The following is a 23017-nucleotide window of genomic DNA, read 5'->3' on the forward strand; positions in this document are numbered from 1 at the left end:
GAAAACAAATTGGACCGCTCTTTTCCTCACAATGACTTTACTTGCTGGAATATCCACCTGGGGAAACCTGGTCCTGTGCCCTTGCAACCCATAAATCGGAGTACGGAGCACTTAGGCTGAGCGGACTTCCAGAAGGGAATTCCGTTCCACCTCACTCACGATTAGGACCTTAATCTGATATCTAACAGTTTGAACCATTTCAAAACTACAGGTGCAGTTATACTCTAGCACCTTAGTGCCCCAAATGTGACAGGACGGCATTTACCAGTGTCACCCACCAAGGTAAGGTGAATGCATTGTCACATGAGAATAGGTAGTCGGCTGATACCAGGTTTCCTCAATAAAATACCCAACAAATATAAGCAACACAAACTTCAAACAAAAACCAGGCACGGCATAATGTGGAACTAACTAGATTGGACTCTTTTACTCCACGAATTAAAATGCAAGGTATTTACAATCATTTTGTATATAATATTAATTTGCACTTACAAATGGGAATTTGCGGGCTTAACAGAGGTCAGAAGCTTTGTGTGTGAAGGCAGGATATTGATGACAAAAACATCTCACCAACAAATTAAATGTACAGCTGAAATGCAATTATTCTATGTACTCTTTAAAATGAGAATTTGTGGCTGGTGCTTCTACGTAGCATTTAACAACAATATTTTCACTGGTTTTTGTACTTCTAAGTACCACTTAACTGCCCAAAAACGTACCCAGTGTGTGCAAACTTACATTTCTGATTGACAAACAAAGACTTTACTCCAGCAAATGGGACTGGATAATATGGAAGCTGTGCCATTATTATGGTATTTCTGTGCATGAAAATCTGCTACTAGGGACGTTTTTTTCTGAGCATTTATTCTGCAAAATTTGTGAACTATCAATGAATCATCGTTATTTCTATAGTGCTAAAAAGAATCGCTGCAACCTTTATGAATGGTAAGAATTGCTTGTTAACCTCATTTCTTCTGATAATGCATCCCAGAGTGAAAAATAAATTGGTGGAAACGTATAAGTGACAGCCAGTATAGCCTCAGTCTACGTTTGACATACTACAGTAACGTTATAGAATATATTCTCTGGTTAACATAAGAGTAAAACTAAACCCTTAAATTCACTGGGAGCCAGTGCTATCCATGAAGTTACAGTGAGCTCTGTTAAATGAATTGGATACTGGTCTTGCATCAGAGTTCTGCAGCACTTGCAGTAGCCAAGACTATGACTGTAACGAATCCGCCTTTTCTGCATCGCCATCTGATTTTTCTCATTTTGCTGGACCCTATATTTTAACTGGTCTTAGAACTCAGCCCTTTTTACACCTGCTAATTAGTAGTAAAGAGCCTGTTTCCCAATTTTAACATAATCGACATGGCATACTCCTAATTTGCATATTTAGCATGCCTATACGTTCATAGTATACGATACAGAATGTACCTGGAAGTTAAATGACACTAATGGACTGCAGTACATATTGTACCATCCACTACAGTGTCAACGCAACCGGGGATTCAGGTCTACATTTGTAGCTTAAATGTAACAGAGTAAAAACTCCAATTTCACCTGTCAAAATACACCCTTTTGACCGTTAAAAAAATACCTTTTAAATATTAATCGCACTTATTTAGGCCTTGTAACCCACAAGGAAGGGTTCATGGTATTTAAAAATAGGACATGTAGAACTTTAATGCTATCATGTCCTTACAGTGACTAACACCCAAAAACTATGTTCAATGTGGTAGGCCAAGCTGTTCTATGAAGAGAACCACAGTACAGTTTAAACACTAATACTGTACTCGAGAATTGGATCAGCTAGAAAAATAATTAACCAACAATTTTTAATACTTAATACAAATCCAAGGCAACTGCGAAGTTGGATGCTTATTAAATATATTTAGGAAAAGTAACTTTTAGAAAGATGCTTGAAGTTCCTAGAGGCTAATTTGCATTGGCTCTCCAGGTTCTACCAGCCAGTAATTAGCCTTGAACAGATGTGAGTAGGTATGAAATGCTTCTCAGCAGCAAACAATTGGCTGACCTGAATGGGCAGAGATGACTCCTCTGAACGCCACAGAATATGCAGGGTGGGGCTGTGGACACAGTAGTGCCAAATCCTGCTTGACAGTCAGCTGGGTTCACATAGGACACTTGGGGTACACTAAAAGGGGAGAGAACAAGATGCAGAAACTATTCTTGTGGATCCACTTTACAGCTGTTGAAGGGCTCTGCTTTTGTCCTACCATATGTCTGCATCTGGCTTTATTGTAGTACAGTGGCTGCCGCAAACTGTTAAATGTGGACAGACACTAGGATTACGATAGTAAACTCCACTCACCACCATAGAGCACAACTTTAGGTTGGCAGAAGACATTTGCCATCTTGAAAATTCCCAATATGGGTAGGGCTGGGCCTGGAATCTTTGACCCTATTGTTTAGGGTGTCCCCAGGAGTCATCCCCACCCACTAGCTAGTGTCAGGCATAAATGGGACACCTCCAGGGACCTACTTCAGAACACTTTCTGTACCTGCGGAAGATCAGAATACGACTGGACTTGCTGTCTTACTTGAGAGAAGATCCCTCTTGTGCACAGATCAAAGTGGACTCTAAAAAGTAATACGGCTGATCTCCTGTTCAAGCTACAGGGAGACAACAAGCTACCAGACACCTTTTCCTGGAAGTACCCAGCTGACCAGTGGCACCTAACTTGGACTGGACCCTGCTGTTCACCTCTGCCTGACACCCTTTGAGTCTCCAAGTGCCCCTCCTGAGGCCCAGAGGACTTAAGAGATGCATTCCGGTGGTGAATTGGGGCATAAAGGCCTAAGTCAGGAGGAAAATCTTTGACCAGGATGAACCTTATTGGTGTATGCAAACAGAGCTCCATTGCGGTCAGCCTCAAATTGAGGCTACGTCCCAGTCTACTGAGACGTTTGACTATCATTGGCACGGGTGAGTTTGTCGAGCCATTTATACTTAAAACCTTTTAAATGCATCTCTTTAGTTCCCCTTATTGGACGATTGTCACTTTGGTGCTATTTTGCGTGTTTATTTTTACTCAATTTTTAAAATTTGGTTTGGAATTTTTATTATTTTGCATTCTGACTTTATTACTGCGCTGGTACTGCATAAGTACTTTATATATTGTCCTAGGTTAAGGCATTCTGTTCTGCGCCAAAGCTGCCACAGGGTTGAGATCAGGTTAATTTCAAAACTTTGAGGGTTCACCCTGACAAGGGTGTTCATTGTTCTTTGAGGTGGGTAGTCACCCACCCCAAATAATCATCCAATTTCTTCAAATGACTCTAGCTATTTTAGCCATATCTTGTTACACCAATAAAAAATTACCCCTAGGGATTTTTAAGTGATTACGAGAAGAGGTGATAACTGTAAAAATATGATGGCCCATTGTTAAGAAGCATCTAGAGTGACTCCTACATTTTTAACTTTGAGCAGTATAATTCTCTCCCGTTCCTTAGGAAGGTATCCAACACTCAAGAAATTCATCTTACAAATCAAGGTGTACAAAGCAGTATTCAGCCTTCCAAAAGCAGCATTTCCAGCCAAGGTCAGTCTAGAATTCGGGCTACAAAATCAGAAATTTCAAAGAATTAATACCTTTGTAAAATTATGCTGGAAACTTCAAGCCTCAGAAGGCGGAACATTGAATAACTAATGTTGGATAGAAATTAATGCTCAGATGGAGCAAAAGCATTAAGAAGAAGGCATCCAAGAAGTATAGGATACCAAGATGGAGAGATCAGCATTCAAAAGGCTAAGTAATGCTACAGCAAAGGAAAAGTCGCTTTTGGAAGATAAAAACATACTGGCTAAACGGCAACACGCGTGGACAGTGATAAACTCCTTTACCCACTTGTGGCCACAAGTCTATCTGCGCATTTTAACCCGACCATTAAAAGGAGCTTAGTAAGATATTGTTTAGGAACCCATGATTCAAAAGATCTACTTACGAAATGGAAAGGCAGGCATCAAAACACAAACTGCCGATTATGCGGTTATAGAACAGAATCCATAAGCCTTCTGATGTGCACATGTTCAGCAGTCATGGATCGAAGAAAGACACTCCTCAAACTAATATTCCTAGAATTGAACATCTGCTCCTGCAGGCAAGCAGTTACCTGCTGGATGGGGGGTGCATCTAATAAATTGACATTTCGAGGGGTAAAATTCTTTCTACAAATAAGCGACCTTCTGCAAAAAGCAGACATACAACAGCAATCAGTAAACTAAATGGTCAGTTCTATGAACTATAATGTAAGGTATGAATTACTTTAAAAACCGGGGATGTGAGATTTTATTAATGTTAAGCATGTAAATGTAAATGAAAGACATTTTAGGTAAGATAAATAGCTTTTAGCTTTAAATGAAAATTTTAAACAGTTGAACTAAGTAAATATTTTTTATGCACTGCACTTTATGGTTATAAATAACCAAATAAAGTTTTTTTTTGACTGACTGAAATTCATCCTAGTCTCATTTAGGCTAAGCCAGTTGTAATTCATCCAGGACTGGATTTTGAAGAACATTTTTCCAATGTGATTACTATCTTTAGAAGGATTATTTTTCAAACTAATGACCACATGAACATTTGCATAGCTCTGAAAATCAAAACTTTATGATCTTTCAACAGTTGGTGCAGTGGTTGCACATAAACATTTAACATAAGAGGACCGGTAGTGGGGAACCAGACACCCTTCATTGCCAATACTGCCTCTAGACCCTCTATCACATAAGGAGCCAAACCATCTCACAATTACCTCAGACATCCATGCTACAGTCTCTACCAGTTTTACAAAATGGTGTGGCTCATGGTGTCAAAAGCTGCTTAAAGATTGAGCAATATTAAACACGCCGGGTAACCACTATAAACAAGTTCTAAAATGGAAGAACAGATGTCAAGAAAAGCATATTCTCTCTCCTGCTGAGTAAAACAGATCCAAAGAATACAAACAGCAGTTTTTAACATGAGGAACATAGATCACCGAGGGTCTGTGTCACCTACTCAGGAAGGTATGCTTCTAGTTAGAAAACTAAACATTAATAAAGTGTAGACAGATGAAGTAAAATGTAAAACAAAATATTTTAAAATGCTCTATAAACATGAAGGAGTTCGCTTGATTTGTGGGAGCAGCACAAGTACAGCAAACATAATTTAGTAAGGATTGGAGGCCTTATTTGATGCACTGGTAACAAAAAAATAGAGCGTTCATTAAATGCAAAACAGATCAAGTAATATACTAGAGTGCAAACTATTATTTTATCTATTAGAAAGAACATATTTTGAAAAACTACAACCATCAACCACTATTTTTAGATTAAGATGTTTCATTATTTTGCTGTATTGTTTATATTTGTGTATTTTGTGTGTATTGTTTTGAGGGTCAAATCATATACATTGCTTTGTTACGGCTCTCTAGCTTCCAGTAGTGATTAAATGAAGGTCCATAGAAGTTAAAAAATAAATCAATAAATCTGCAGAAATAAAGAAATGCAACAAGCAAGAATGTGACAGGCAGTGGGAAAGATGGCACTGAGAGACAGAGACAAGCTACACTTGGTACAGGGCTGTGGGGGTCAGAGATGCCAGCATGTGAGAAGGTAGACATATGCTTGGTAGATTTAACACCAAATGGGTAAAATGATAATCTGTGACAAAACTACAGTCTGTGGAGAGAAACAATAAGATAGGAGTAAGAATACAAAACAGCTGATCACCATTGACTAAATGTATTGCCGTGGCCTTGAATTGAAACACCACTCTTTAATTATATGTAGGATTCCTGGTTTTATGGTATTTATATTTTTATAATTTCCGTCTGTATTTATCCATATTTATTTTTCGCTAGTTTTACCTGTATTTATCCATATATATTTTAGATTTTGTGAAAAAATTAAGCTGAAATGTGTTTATTTCTGGATTTATTTAACCAGTTATTAAGTACCCGTGCCTGAACGCCCAACCGGTTTCAATGAGATATACACACTCAGATGGTAGAATATGCACTTGTAAGAAAATATGTAAATTTTAGTATCAAGGTTCTGCATATCTACTGCTGTTATGGCTCTTTACTAAAATCCCTATATTTTTTTAATCCCCTTGCCTGTCAATCTGTACAGCTATTGGCCTGGCAGTCATGATTGACAGCATTCAGAATCACTCAAAAACAAACCAATTTCCGTTTTTATCCACATTTAAAAATAAATACAGACAGGAAAATAAATGTTTTTCTGTCTGTATTTATCTGTAAAGAGCAGTAGAAACGGAAAACAGGGAGTCTTAATTATATGCAAATTGGGTGAAAGTGGTGAAAATGAGAAGATTGATATGGTCTGATGGGGTGGAATTGGAATTATCTCCAATCTGTGTTGAAGAATTACAGCTGTAAACGGTGCCAAGAGTTGAGTTATGCATTTATGATACCCCTTCAACAACTACCAGACGTTTCCCTGTCTCTTTCAATAAGACGTGGCTAACTGTAATCAAAGTGAGGGCAAGAAACAGGGGAAGTACAGGGTCAAGACTGATCTTTTCAAGGGCTAGTCTATTTCTATGGTATGTGAATCATAGAGAAGTTGATCTATGAAAGACATGCAGTCTAGTAAGATACAAAGCATCTCCTAGGATAGCCTGAAAACAGTCTATATATCAAGACTAAAATACACATTACTGAACCGTACCTACTCTTATAGGGTGAAAAAAAAATATGCCTCCGGAACAGTAATTTAACTCAATGAGAACAGTTCAACAATCAAAGTAGCAAAAACCATGAAACTCAGACTTCCCTGGCTGATTATTTACAAGGAATGTAGTTTTCATTTGGAAAAACAGATTTGACAAACAGCATCAGTTTTGAAAGCTGAGTGAGACAAAACTAAACCGAAGATCCTATTTTAGAGGAGGATCTGACTACAACAGCAAAGCAGCAGTAAACAAGCTAGGAGACGCATGATTTTCCAAACCTTTTCTTGTAGGCCATTTGGTAGATTTTACATGCATCTACCTGGAAGCATGCCTCAATGAAGCAGTAAGTAAAATACATGACAGTGATGAGTTACAGAATTAATCCCCTGCCCCCAAGCCAAGTGGTAGAATGTCATCCGTTTGTCATTGTATTTCCATTGTGTGAGGTTTATGCCATGACATCTATAAAGGCTTTGAGGCAGTCGGGTTTAGAGGTGCAAGGCAGAGTGGAAGCAGTCTGACTTCTTCCGGATAAAGAAAGTCAGTACATGCTAACGTAATCTGAGAGATAAAGAGACAACACTATAAGGATTTGAGGGAAATTATGGTTGTTCCTGAAGTGGTGGCAAGGCATACAAACCATAACCATGAAGGAGTTTAGTACAGAAGAGGTTTCCCTACCCACCTTGAAAGCTAACTTTAGACTCTTAGAATTTTAGATTGTTGAAAACAGACTGATCTGAGAGAAACATCACTCTAATCAAGGAGGTGAACAATTGGTTGACTTTCTTTTCAAACGGAACACCGTGAAGAAGACTCAAAGTCGGATTGGGCATTAAAAACCTCAGCCAGGTGGTTTTGTGAAAATACAACAAATCAGACGCCTCCATCACCAGCCATCCTAGGGATGGACAGCTGTAAGATTTTAGTCTTGATGCAGTGCTCAACAACTAAATTGCAGAGGCAAAGAAAACAGCAGTTGGCAGTTAATAATTTTGGCAACTGTATCACGTTAAGATACCTAAACTATAGTATGCAATTGCTTAGCAATATACCATTTAACCACCAATGTGTTATTTAATATTTATCTGTATTATGAAATGTCAGCATGCACAGTCGATTCTCCGTTTTAGCTTTACACACTATCGACCATTTAGCATGCATGTCTTGATAAGCAATCTTCTGTTATTAGTAACCCCATGACGCAAAGAAAATTCTACATAAGCCGATACACTACGAAAGGAAGAGCATACCTATTGCTCATGATAGTTTTCTGAGCATTTGTCAATGCCAAATCTATGCTTCTTTTCTATCAAGATAATTAAGGGAATCAAGAGATATTCTTATTTTTTTTGAAGAATTAAACGTGCATTGTAGTCAGAACTATGGGGCCTATTAGCATATCGGAGGGATCGCCATTGCCGGCCCGGCGGTGGCAATCCGCCCGCCAGATGCTCCCATTTCACCACCCGCCCTATTGGAATAGCGAGGGGCACCGCGGCGGACGGAAAGACCGTCCGCCGCTTTTCTGCCGGTCTGATTCCCGGCGATGCTGCCATGGAAAGGCCGGCGGAAATTGCTTTGGGGGTGGGGTGCTGCACTTGGGGGGGTACCTATGGTACCCCCTTCATTGGCATACACAAGGTGGCAGACACCGCGTAGTGCCTGTCACATTGTGCATGCCAATGCACAACATGCATATTTTACATTGCGGCGGGTGCTGCTTACAGCACCCCCTGCCGCAATCTAAAATATGCCGGATGCGAACGCCAGGGTGGCGGTCGCATCCTAATGGGCCTGGCGAGACCGCCTCACCTCTGGCGGTCGGTCCTGTGTACCGTTATGGTGTCCGCCCGCCATCGTAATAGACCCCTATATTTTCATGACAGCACACATCTTTTCATATTGCTTCAATCAGACAACTGTTCATTTTTAATAAACTAAGATTTTAAACATCAATACTGAAAATTGGGGATCATATGGATCAGGCTGGATCCATAGTCACGCAAGGCAACAACCAGTAGAGATTACCTAAATCTAACGGCATCCTAGATGGCTTTGATTTCTTGCTCCCTAAACACATTTATGATCAGAGTTTGAGGTTGGTGAAGTGGGTGAATACTCTACCCCAAGATATAGTGACACAAAGAAGTGTGGTCATGTATTTACTAGGTTGTGCAGTACGGCTTTGACAGCATGCACTTGGAGAAAGAAAACAGGTTACACTAGAGAAATGAGGAATATATTTGGTGAAGCTCAACCATCATTATGCCTACTCTTCTTTCAATACTTGCTCTGCACAATAAAAGTGTGTTGTGTTAGGTGTGTAGCAAAATGTAAACATTTCGAGTTCTTGCTAACTGCGTAATGAGTCTCAATTAGCCAGGTCGTTCTGCGAGCCCCGCAATTCCCCGTTTTGTTAATCTATCTCAAAAACATTCAGAAGGCGGCGATTTAAAAAAGGACCATGGCCTCCATTCTTTAGCACAAAGAAAATGTGGAAGTAACCATGTATACCTATCTCGGAGGCTGAAACCCTCTTAATGGCTCCCTTTGGGATGTAGAGCTTGCATCTCTTGCAGTAAGATGGAAAGGTGCTCCTCTGAAAGCTGCTGTGGTGTGGAGGGAAGCTACAAAGGGTCAGAAAGAAATGTAAGGGCATAGACCAGTTGAACAATCTGGAGGTTCCACTGTCAAGGGCCACCCTATAAGGAAGTGTCTCTCACACAGGATGGATATATGCCACAAAGACAAACTAAAGAAGCTTGGCAGCAGATGCTGTAAGGGACGGGACTTGCACAGTACCTGCTTGATCCCTGTCCACGGCCCACAAAAAGACTGGGGTGACTGCTGTGGGGGCAGAGGAGCCTTGCTCGGTCTGTACACCACCGCCTTACGTAGTCTCAGAAAGGGCAAAACTAGTGGGGACACTTCCTGGCAGAGTTGGAGATGCCCAAAGAACGTGCCATGGTCCAGCTCTCTCTAAATATTTCAAGGCAGAGTCAGCTTTTTCACTAAATAGGTAGGATCCATCAAAAGGCATATCTATAAGAAATGCTTGCATATCTACTGAAAATCAAGTGGATGACATTCGTGCATGGCCACGTAGCACCACACTGGGGCCTATGTCTCACCCCAAGCAATCAGTGGCATCCAGGTCAGCACAATTGATGTTTGGCTGCATCCCGATTACCCTGAATGGTTTGAGCCAGGAAGGCCTAAACTCTTCAGGAACTGCTGGCAAGATCTAGCTGTCCATGTCCCAGACGGCATGCGTGTATTAGCTTATTAGTAAACTGTGCTGATAGACCTGAAGGCCAGGCTGGTGAAGGCAAGAGTTTCTCGAATCCCTATATCCGCTTTGACTCTATGTCCAGGGACAGAGGTTCGTAGGGATAAATACAATTGGGATTCTCCCCGATGGTGGAAGCCTAGACCATGTAGGACACTCCATCAGAAAATCAGGGACGCAGGGTGTTGGTCTGTGGCGTCTGGCTTCCTGCCTTTTCAGCATGGGGCAAGAACAAGGCTTAGACCAGGAGCCCAATAGAGTATCAGTTATGGCTTTGTTAAAAGGAAGTAAAGGGCTTGGAGGAAGACCCAGATTGCAGGACTTTGGTAATGACATTTGTTTCAACTAGTTGTAGGTCCAGGATCTCTGCACCATGCTGAATTAAATCTGATATGTATAGTTAAAGGGGCTTGTCGGTGTGTGGGAGGGGAAAATGGCTACATGTTTAATCCACGTGTCTAGGACCACGATGCCATGAAGATAACTTTTCTTAACTTCCACACTTTGCTCCATCTTAGTCCTAATTTGTGTAAGACAATTCATCAAACATGCACAGATTTTAGAGAAATATTTTGAGAAGAACGTCCTTGCTAAACCAGAGTGTCACTTCTGTCTATGGAAAAGTCACTCAGAAAGAAACACTTGACGCATTAGATACAATCTAAGTTATCTGGTTTTCAGCCTTCCCTTTGAGATATGTGTGGTCTCACTCCTATCTAGAGTCCACGATTTCTTCAAGAGAAGAGGAATGGCGCTCAGGAAAGAAAAGGTAAGACATTTTTTATTAAGATTAAAGTCAGGATGAAAGAAGGTAGGGTTTAACATTCAATGTCATTCATGAGAGTTCCTCTTGAATTATGAAGCTGGTAGGTCTTTAAATTCACTCATCCACTCAGAACCTGTGATGGTTATTATAAAAACTGCAGTCTGCTGATGATTACAGTATTCAAAGGCTGTAAATGTGCCAGGTTTTCAAGCTAAACCAATGCTTATGTAAATGGTTCCCACATTACAATCTGTGCATCTGAGTACCATATTTGGATATCCTGACAATCTGGCATGGCTCTACTCTCAGAGGACTGGAGCTGAACAAACATGATCTACTCCCTTAAAACCTTTACTTCACACCAGGTAAAGGTAAAAAGAAAAAAAACATTGTTTTCTTGTTTTTAACTGTAGACATCTATCCTTTTGATCACTTGGGCTCACAGGTTGCATTGAAGAATATATATATTTTTTTACATGGTGTGGAGGCTTTAGACCAGGTGTCTCCAACCAGTCGATCGCAAGCTACCAGTAGCTCACAGAAACCTTCAGATTCGCTCCCAGCATCGAGTTCATTTTTAACTAAGAACTGCAATAAATAGGTGTTGCGTTTTCCTTTTTGTAGTTAAAGAAATTCTTTGTTTATTTTACATTATCAGGCTGCAGAAAGCAGAGCTTATTAATGATCAGTATTCAGTCACATTTACGACTCATGTGGGTCACAGAGGTTCAGAACTAAACAACTGAGATATTGAACTCTTAAATGAAAGTCCTTAACTCAATATTGGAGCAGGAGAACAAAATGATACTTCTGAATGTCTTTAAATGAGATTAAGTTAAAATGATTAAGTTAACTCTTCATTTTCAGTTTCTCCCTTTTTAAAGGGTCGCATTTACAAACAGCAAGCACGTTACTCCCGGTGGCTCGCAGACACAGTGCCATATTTATAACTGAAAAATACAGCCATTTTCTTTTAAATGGGAGAAATTTAAAGTGAAAAAAAATGTTTCTATGAAACATTGTCTTAATGTTTTTCTCTACTTTAAATTAAGCCTATTAAGTCCTAATGTTTTATAAAGCATGTTTTTTCACTCTAACTTCCTCACGTTTAAACAAATGACTGTACTTTCCTGTTAAAAATATGGCACAATGACTACAGGCCACTGGGAGTAATATGCCTGCTGTTTGTAAAGACACTCTGAAATGGGAGAAAATTAAAATGAAAGTTTTTATGTAATACATATAAACAAAATTAACTCATAAGTTGAATTTTCTCCCATTTCAAACTGATGCATTTACACACGGCAGGCATCTTGCTCCCAGTGGCTGGTAGATAGACTGTCATATGTATAACTTAAAAATATAACCTTTTATTTATTTATTTTTTAAATGGGAAACATTTCAAATGCATAAAAATGTTCCATCAAGCGCAGAAACATGTCCCTTATTAGGAGCATTTCTGCAGAACAATTTTCAGCACTTTAAATTTCTCCCATTTCAAAGAAAAAAAAATTGTATGTTTGTGTTGTACATGTAAACTTGCCACATATGGCGAAAGGGGATGGTCAGTTCCGGTGTGGTTTGTGTATTTTTCATGTTCACTCTTTAAACCGGGATGTTAATGTTAATGTTAAAAAGGACTTGTAGAGCGCACAGCTACTCTACACAGAGTATCTTTTCGTCTCAGTGCCGGGATACAGAGGCCAATGGGGGAAAACAGCGATCCCAGGGTGAGTGGCCGTTATACTGCTTGTTGGAACAGCCAGGTTTTCAATTGTCTCCTGAAAGCCAATATGTTCGCGACCTGCCTAAGCAGGAGTGGCAGCTTGTTCCAGAATCTAGCCACTAGCAGCTGGAACGAGCGACCACCACGGAGGGCTCTGAGACACTTTGGGATGATCATAAGGTGTTGGTGTGCTGACCTAAGGGATCTACCAGGTACGTAGTATGAGACTCTCCTATGGATGTAATGCGCCCCCATGCCATGCAGAGCTTTGAAAGCCAGGACCAGAGCTTTGAAGAGTATTCTGCATCGGATAGGCAGCCAATGCAAATTCTTCCGGCGGTGGGAGATCCAATCTCTAGGACCAAGACTCAGTACTGCCCTGGCTGCCGCATTCTGCACGACTTGCAGTCTGTTGAGTAAAAACTCCAGAAGGCCCAGATAGAGGACGTTGGCATAGTCCAATCTGGAGGTGATAAGGGCCTGAACGACCGTTTTTCTGTACGAGGTTGGTAATAGGAATAGAAGCCTACGGAGCATTTTCAAGAGACCGAAGCACGTGTCCGCTACCGACTGTACATGCGGTGTCATAGATAAGGCGTCGTCCATTTTTACTCCCTGATTTTTTACGATCTTGACTGCTGATTTGGAGGGGGGGGGGGTGGAGGTGGGGAGACATATTGAGGGGCCACCATTCTTTCCAGGCCTCCAGAGGGGGCATGCCAAAGATGATAATTTCAGACTTTTCCGGGTTACATTTAAGATGATTAAGTCTGAACCAGGCAAAGGTTTCTCTTAGACACTTATTAATCTTCTCCCCGTTAAACTTCTCTCCCTTCTTGCAAGTGAACAGCAGTTGAGTGTCGTCGGCATAGGATATAATCATAGCCTCACCTGCTTCAGTCATGGGAGCCATGTACAGGTTAAAAAGTACAGGGCTCAAGATAGATCCAGGTGGCAAGCCCACACTCAAGGGTGACATGCTGGCGAGAACGGGGGTGACCAGACCTCTTGATATCGGTCCTCCAAAAAGGAGGCGAACCACTTCAATATCGTGCCCCCGAGCCCACACTCCCGCAACCTCTGCAGGAGGTGACCGTGGGGCACGGTGTCGAAGGCCGCAGAGAGGTCTAGAAGGACCAGAACAGCGTTGCCCCTTTGTCCAGGGTCTCTTTGATGGAATCGGAGACCTCCAGCAACACCGTCTCTGTACTAAGGTTCTGCCTGAAGCCAGACTGACTCGGGTGAAGAAGATTGTTGGTTTCAGCAAAATCGCTGATCACCGAGTGGACATATTTCTCAATTGTCTTTGCAAAGAAAGACAACAGAGAGATGGGTCTGTAATTAGTTAAGACCATGGGATCAGCCGTAGGTTTTTTCAGTAAGGGAATTATTTTCGCGCTCTTCCAGCTTACCGGGTCCTGACCGCTAAGAAGAGATGCATACAAAACATTATTCACTGTGAGATTCAATCTCAGTCATTGCCGTCACATGGTTAATTTCACATGAGTGTTTTTAATTGCTTCATCAACGTCGAGCTAACGTTTTACACAACTTTGTTGCATTCATGGAAGGAAGTAAGAGGCTGCAGTTACAAGGCCGTTTAAGGAGTTGAAATATTGAGGATTCAGATTTGACATGTTACAACATTGTGAGTTAATTGTTAGGTGTATGTTGGGTGCGGCACAACTGATTTCTTCCAAGCACTGTTTGTTTAGCTTGATACATTTTATTTACCAGGACATTGCTCTTACTTTTACTGCTCCTTTATAGGTCTTGCCTGAGCCAGCGTGCTTGCGCTGCTCTGCGAGACATTTAGTAAGGGCTTTAAACTTTGGAACACACGCTCGTGCGTGTGCTTTTGTTTTCTTCACCCGCTTTTGCATGCGTCTTTCTAAGAAAGACAGCACGAAATTGGCCAAAGGCGGGTGCATGTCCCGCCTTCTCTCTGCGCTAGCCTAGGGTCCGCGCAGCGAGCCGGACTTTCCTCCCTCATTAAGCACAATGTGCACTTTCAGCTCCAAACGCGGTCGCTTTCACTTACGCATACCGCGCTTGTTTTATTTATTTACTAGAGAGCCGTAATGCCTTTCTGCACAGAACACCCCTCCCACCTCCCAAACATCAACCAGAGCGATGCCGTGGCTTGTTTCTTTTCTTTGTGAGCCACTCTCATTGCAGGAACGACGTTTTTTTTTTTTTTTTTATATTAACGGAGCATTGCACTTTAATGCGCTTTAAATTTTAAATGCAGTACTGGGCTGTACAGAGCCCTCATTGCTTTGCTTGCGCTACATGAACGGATACAATAGGCTCTTGCTCTACAAGGTTTGCTGGCTGTTTGTTTTGCAAATTTATACAGCACAAACTGAACTCAAGAGTAGTAGAGACCTTTACAAGACACCCAATTACATTACACGAGAGCACATTCACACAGGAACACATTGCCTTTTATAAGGCACGGGAGATTAACTAATTTGCCCAGAATCACACATTGGTAAGCCAACGCCATGACTCGAACAACACCAGCTTCCGCACGCGATCATCATGCGTGATTAATCAATTAATCGCACGCGATCATCTTGTGTAATAAATCAATTAATCTCCCCATGGTCGCTCTGTTAACTAAAAACGGGGTGCTAAGGAACATTCACATGCGCTATAAGAAGGGACCACCCTGTTAAATCTGTTTCATGTTCTATCTACTCGTCGTTTTTTAGGTCTCGCCTGGCTATCGCGTAAGCGATCGCTCAGCGAGACTTATGTAGGGGCTTCAGAAAATGCTCCCAAAGGCTTCCCAGGCGGATCGGGTGGCAGTTACGCGCACAACCACACGCATTCTATTTGCCACCAGCTACTTCCTGCGCGTGCGCCGCCTCACGCATTCAGAGAGATTTAGTAAGGGGCACAAGACCTTAGGAATGCGGTTTATGGCCAGTGCATGTGAGGCATTCAAGCGCGAAGCTGGAATCTGGCATCGGACGTGAAAGCAGCAGACTGCTTTCGCCACCGTGCGCTCGGCCTCACTTCCTGCATCCCCTCTTACAACAATTAACTTTCGTTATAACTCACTCCCCATATGCTCGTTCCCTCCTACGCTTCCTTTGATGTCCGCTTTTCTTGTTGTTTACAAACCACACCACACACTGCTGCACGCCGCACACTGCTGCACGCCGCACACTGCTGCACGTCGCACACTGCTGCACGCCGCACGCCGCACACTACCGCACGCCGCACGCCACACACTGCTGCATTACACACTGCTGCATTACACACTGCTACACGAAACACTGCTGCACGCCACACACTGCTGCACGCCGCAAACTGCTGCACGCTGCACACTGCTGCAGGCGCACACTGCTGCACGCCGCACACTGCTGCAGGCGCACACTGCTGCACGCCGCACACTGCTGCACGCCGCACACTGCTACACTGCTGCATGCCACACACTGCTGCATGCCGCTGCACGCCACACACCGCTGCACGCCACACACTGCTGCACGCCGCACACTGCTGCACGCCACACACTGCTGCACGCCACACACTGCTGCACGCCACACACTGCTGCACGCCACACACTGCTGTACGCCACACACTGCTGCATTACTCACTGCTGCATGCTGCACAACACTGCTGCACGCCGCACACTGCTGCACGCCGCACACTGCTTTTATGCGAGTTTATGCTACTGACATTGTAAATGACAATGCCTTTTATTTGTTGCACCAAGGATATTGTGCTGGATAACTAACCACTTATAAGGTCCCAAAGGCGAGACCTATTGGCTATGCCAATGCTTGTTGTCTTTTTCAAGCACTTCTAGGTTTCAAATTGAGCGTGCATGTTGTAATTGGCACATTCACTGTTTGGAGGTAATGTTTTACGTCATATGGTTGACTCATGTTTATGGTTTATTCAGTCCTTCACAACTCCTGATGGGCTTTGTTTATGATTTGGTTACCCCGGACGAAGGTTTTTTTTTACCCGAAATGGATTGGGAGGACATGTATATGGTTACCCAGGATTAACAGCTTACTTTAGCGTGCCAATAAAAAACGCCTGGATGGGCATTTCTTGGGCATTCAAAGTATGGTAGTATTCGGCTTCTATTTGTTAACGATTACATGATGAGAAACATTAAACCATGGATTAAACATGGATTACTTCGTTGAAATATTTGATTCCTGATTGTTGGTCTTTTTTTTCATTTTTTGCACGGCAGTGCAATTTGAACCTGTGGCGTGACGATGCACCAGACATTCTTTGAAAGGTATGCCCTGTGCCACAGGTACATATGACACAGGCCCACAGTCACCCATACATCCCATTCATTCACACACGTTAATACATCCCCACAGACCATGCACTTACTGATGCATATAACAACCCTAGTCACAGTACCCCTAGTCACAGTATTTTGTTCAAACCATAGTATCAGGCTCCATGTACATTAAGTTTAAAGTTAATGAAGCTGGGTGAGGGAGTGTCTGGTAACAATGTGCTAGTTACATGGCCTTCAGTAGATCACGATGATTTGCACTGATCAGAAGTAACTCTCATTAAATAAAAGGTTGGAGACCCCTGCTTTAGACCCTTTCACAAATCCTGAACTGCCCTTACTATACTTAAGGGCCTTCTACACCCATTTAGCTTCCCAGGATAGCTTATTTTGTTACCCTTTTTACCTAATCAAAGTGAAAAACTTTACAAGCAATCTACTGGGTGGATGTGCTGGTCATTTGTATTATTACACTAAAATAGGTGTTGATATGTATCAACGCCTATTGACAATACTTCTGTATCCAATACCATTGGTGGGGTATGGGTACATCATTTGAAGAAACAAGAAATAGTCCGTTTAATAATTAATTAGTGATGGACTGTTTCATTCGCATTTCCCATTTGTAGTCAGTGGTCCGCTATATAAATGGAGCAATTTTCTGAAGCATTAGATTGCGTGCAGGCGCTTCTACTTATTCAACTTAATTTCTAGTGTGAAGGTCACTATATGGCTACTTTAAAAAGTGTTGGTACCAGTCAAACAAAGATAATTCAACTAAAGGTATTGCAGTTGTACGTAAATAATGCTTATATCATTTTACTTAAGACTTTCAGGCTTCTGGGTAAACTGATAAACAGAAAACTAAAACACAGTGAGTTCAATTATCATCCAGCGGTGAACGTAGTAACATTTCTTGTACTCCTAAACCTAAGCATTCAAGGGGGGGATCTGTTCAGCAGTAAAGGGTTCTAGGACTCCGTTTTTGGTCATTTTAACACTGTGATTTAGATATAAAAAATACAAAATAACACCTGGTCATCTTCAATGCAAGCTAAACGTGCGCGTCCATGTATGAACGTTTGAAAAGCATAAAGGTTTGAGTGGCAATGATTTGTGATACTGATGGATTTGATACGCAAGACTGGAAGGTACTTATCTTATGACAATGTGGTTCAAGTAAAATATTTAGCTTTTTATTTGTGCAGTCACTGAAAATAGGACTAATTTAAAACCGTATATTTAATACTATTAAAAAGTGAACGAATGGTAAATCATAAACTAAGAATTTTGTTTTTACAGTTTGGTAGATGCTCTGTGTGTTCTAAATAACGTGGACCAGACACCTGCCACAATCTAAATCATGCCCTTAAAATACAAAGCAAGCACTTGATAGCACGTTTAGAACCTGCCCAGCCCCAGTTTAAATAGGCCATACAGAGCAAACTCCTGATACATACATAATATAAACAACCACCTGTATATACAGAATGTGAATGACCTCATTTCTACAGTTGGTGCATGTGCATTTTATAAAGTGCATGATTACCTAAAAGACTACCAGTAACACCTTCTCAATTAGAACTTAGAAAACAGGGTTTTAAGTGCTTTCCTGATGGCCAGATAATTGGTAACCGAGCTGGGTTCATGCGCACAGAATTCCAGACAAAGTACGACGTTGCTTTCTGATGACTGGCCCCGCTCGGCACCTGGCTGTGGCAGAGAGGAGCTAACCAACTGCAGTGTATCATGGAAAAGATTGGTGAATGAAAGAAGGTCCTTAATTATGCAGATCTTAAATCATACAAAGTTAAAACCACCACTTCTAATGTCGCAACAAAACGCATGTGAGAATGACAAAGAAGGAGTAAACATTAAACAAATAAAACATATTTAACTTCTACCGAAGTACCATTACATGAAAAATAACATTACTAATAAACTACACATCTGAAAATAAGACTTCTATTTCATAAGCATAATGCCTATTACGTAAGCTGGAATGGTCAACTGAGGAAACCATCCCTTAGTTTATAGTGCTAATTCCTGAAGAAAAGATTGGATTTCACTTTTCTCGAACATACCATATTAACTGCATCTTGGTCAAATGGGTTCCAGTCGATATTCTGAGGGTAGTGGGCTAGAACTCTGGACTTGAATGTTCTTCTCAAAGGGCTCTGGTCAAAGTTGTCTCCTGTGATAAATTGGAATGAATTAATACTGGTTTACATAAATAAGCTTTCCATTGTAAAAGGCAGCAAGACGTTTGTTGTCAACAATCCATCTTGAAAAACATCACACCGTTATGCTTTGAATAACTGAGCATCACTGAAAACTGTACTGAACTTTATATACGCTTTATCGTGATAATGTCTTCCTATGCTCGTCACTCCTCAGTTGGAGGTTAGTAATTACACCTATGCACATGGTACAATTGTGACCATGTAAGGTAATATGTTTTGTAGTGTTTTGCTCAAATTTCCCAGTATGGAAGTCTTAACAGGAAGCATACATTATTGATGTATCCATAAACATATGCCTGTCACATTTTTAACTCGGCCTAAATGTACTGCAAGATATTATTCTCAAAACTGATTTTCCCGTAAATTATTATAACCAATTGTACCACTGCAATGAGTTTTTGTGCAGCAGCATGTTAGCAATCAACAGATAGTTTTGTAGTGCTTTAAGTAACTGATATTAATTTTACCCAAATAATTGGCACTCAAATTCTAGCTCTTGCACGGATGAAAGGCTGATTCTCTTGGGCCTCTGACCTGCAGGCTAACTATTTGAAAAACACAAGCTTCCCTGAAAATTGTTAAAAGAAAGAAAAACAAGATATCAGGCCCCTACGTTTGAGTCAAGGAGGCCCTCTAATCAAAATTGACCACATCTTGTTAAAAGATAAATAACTAGGAACTTTGGCCCGTATTAGAGTGTGGCAGGTTCATACAGATATCAAATCACCCATTTACTCTCTGTATAGTGCAAAGGGACCCCAGACACTCAAAATAGGGCAGACATGATATTTGCTACTTTTGACAGATCTTCCACATTCACTGAACTCTAAATATGGCCATAGGTCTCAAAGCTTCAGGTAAAGGCCAAAAATGCCAGTGCTCTTCTTACAGCTACTTTGTTAGATCCCCTTAAAAAAACATTGTGTGCACTAGGAAAAAACAAATTCAATAACATCACAGTTTAAATAAAAAATGGATTCCATTTTTAGTACAAAGAAAAACCATGCTAATATTACCATTTCTTGTGTGGGCACTAATCATGGGTCCATTCGAACATCAAACATGGAGCTTTGCTAATTCTTGCAGCAAACGCTAGACAGTAAGTTACAGCTATTCAAAAGATAACATTTCAGACCTACTAGACTTTTCAGGTAAGATGAATTTAGCTTTCAGCTCTTAATTGCCACAGTTCAATCTCCACGCATAAAGGTGGAGCGTTTGAAGGTACGGCGCATATCCCTGCCCTGTTGCTTTAACAGGAGATCCTCCCTAAGGGGCAGCCTGACCGAAGCATGGATGTGCCTGCTCAGGAGTTCGAAATAACATTCTCTCTCTGCCCAATACGGAGCCACAGGTATGACTTGGGCCTGGCCTGTCCTGATCTTTAAAACTCTAGGCAGGAGTGGTATCAGCGAGCTGGGAGGTGTACAGAAGTCATGAGCCGGGAAAATGTCCTGCTGTTTAAGCCTTGTCCAGAGGCACAGAGCCTCCTGGCACCTGGCCTCAACCTTACCGTACCCGGTTTGTTGCTGTACCACATGGCATTGGTGTTGTCCGTTACCACCTGGACCAGCGTTTCCTTGAGGAAGGCTGTCAATGGATGGTGCAGAGACTACAACAGAGATCGGAGTCCTCTGATCTTCACCTCTCCCAGATGACCAACCCAACCCAGGAGTGATTCTTCTGTCACCACTGTGGCATCTGGTTGGGCAAGAGAGAGGGGTTTGCAGCTAACCTTATCATGGTTCATTGGCCACTACTCCAAGTTTTATGCATTTCCTTCCGATATCTGAACCAAGTCAGAGATCAGAACATTTAGATAAGAACGCAACCTTCAAAATAAAAAAGAAAATCAGTAGAAAAAAAAAATTGAAGATTACAGTAAAAGAATGCCCCGTCATATCAGTCTGACCAAAGACTGCTTCAAAGCTATCCACGCTTAGAGCGACTGATTTTTGTCAGCTCAATGGTGACAGAGGTCCCTTTGTTAGTGGATGGTAAACAACCATGCAATTCAACTTTGTGGCCTCCTGTGTTCGGCAAACTTCTCAGTTCCACCTAAAGCATTTAAGAACCAGGGTGTCAAATTTAATGATACTGGTCAACCCAAATAAACTTTATGGTCTACTCTTGCTTCTTCTACTCATTTTCTCAGGGAAATATGCCTTTCCTCAACTCATCTTTAGACCTTAGCCAGAGCAATTACTGTTGTAAAGCCTGGCTATTCAAATTCTCTGAATCTACCCACAATGCTCTGTTTTGCCCACCTATGACTTTACTCAGCTGAACCTTTCATTTATAGGAGATGGTTTCAATTCTTACTGCCCTGCTTTCATTCTCAATCCAGAGATTCAACATTTATTTGTTCTTCCTACCTTTATGAGTTTCTGTAATAGAAGGTGGCCTTTCTTCATCCACCACCTAAAACTATGGAACACTCCGACAAACATCCAAACAATTGGCAACCAAATAGGTTTCAAGAAGGCGTTTTAAAAATTTATTTTTTCCTAGTTCTACCCTGCCCGTTTTCCCTTCATGTAGCCACTAGCACCCAGCCACTGAGAGATGAATGTGTGCAAGAATACGGAACATTTTATTGATTTATTTCATTGTTTCCTTACCTGTAAAGTTCGACCTATAAAACCAAAAAACACATTAGGAATGGAAAGAAATTAAGACCGTTTGCACTATTTCCTGAAAATAATAAAGATTAGGCACATACGTCTACCAGTCCCAGTCATTTTGCTAGATCAGAGTTAGTGTACAGCTCACTATCATTGTTGAGTAAAACATATTTTATTTCAGCTGAACAATAAAAACTAGCTGCATTTGTCAATATAAACAACATCCATAAAAAAGTTAAACAAATCGGCCTTCCTCATCACATCAGGTCAGATCATTGGGAACTGTGAAGTTCAATTGTTTTTAAAAGATAGGTTATAAATAACACTGAATTATGACTGTAATTAGACAATCAAAGATGCATTTACTCCAGGTATAATCCGACGGACAGAAACCACCACCACGCTATCAAAGCAGTAAGAGAAAAGTACCACACCCAGTGAGAGAGACAGACAGGAAGTGCCAAGCATGCCCGGTGAACCATACTGAACACATGTGGGCATCACAGTGCCAAAGCAGCTTTTTTGTGAATGAAATATCTTTAAATGTTAAGGCCTCGTTTTTTGTCCTACTGCATGGATCACATGTCATCACCCAATTTACAAGTGCTCTCAATCTGAGCGTATTAGGAAAATGAGGTACAAGTAACTAAAGTGCACTTATCAGGATAACACCTTGGAGAAGCAGTGAAGTTACAAGAACTCTGGTATTCCCATTCCAATGACGGATCGCAGCAACACATCAGCGCTTTTAATTTAGGAAGTTTTATTCCAAACTCATTTTTATAAAAGAGTTGCTTCTACGTATGCCTTGAGCAAGTCATTATCTAGAAAACTGCATTAATAAGCACCTGCAATCAGCAGATAATGACATCTAGTACAATCATAACTGAATTAAAATATAGTAAGTCCTTTGCAAAAGTTTAAATTAATACATACATATTTTTTACTGCTAGTTTCTCTACGTATTTGGGGATAGTGGCATTGTGCTATTTGCTTATTTGAATTGCAAAGCACCTTCAACGCTACAGTTGAGACCCAACTGGAGTTGATCCTCATTTCACCAGCTATGGGAGAAGTAAGGGCCAGTCCGTCGGTCAGACTTTACCTTAATTCAAGTGACATTGGAATGTGACTGCAAGATTTCACCTTCTACAACTGTTTTCTAGTGCCTACCAAAAACGATCAAGTCATAGGATGAATCAAATAAACCCCTCTTCACAAGAATGCACACATATAGCTTAACATGTCTATTCTATTTCAGTGGCTGCTTGTATGGATTTAATAAATTATACATCATGTCTCCGCCTTGTGCTTAGTACCACGTTCCTGCTCGGACAAAGCACTAGAGTTCATGCTGACCAACTCATTGAGAGTCATTTTGTAGGC

General features: G+C 41.2%; 1 protein-coding gene across 4 annotated transcripts in view; it reads right to left on the reverse strand.

Annotated features, from left to right (window-relative positions):
• Positions 1 to 23017, reverse strand: part of DENND5B (DENN domain containing 5B) — a 535468-nt gene that overhangs the window by 340714 nt on the left and 171737 nt on the right. For all 4 annotated transcript variants that reach the window (XM_085652367.1, XM_085652366.1, XM_085652363.1 and 1 more), the window contains one exon: positions 18849 to 18958. In XM_085652367.1, the coding sequence (XP_085508493.1) occupies positions 18849 to 18958 (110 nt within the window). The remainder of the gene's footprint in view (positions 1 to 18848; positions 18959 to 23017) is intronic.

Source organism: Triturus cristatus, chromosome 4_1 (assembly GCF_964204655.1).
Source record: "Triturus cristatus chromosome 4_1, aTriCri1.1, whole genome shotgun sequence".
NCBI lineage: Eukaryota > Metazoa > Chordata > Amphibia > Caudata > Salamandridae > Triturus > Triturus cristatus.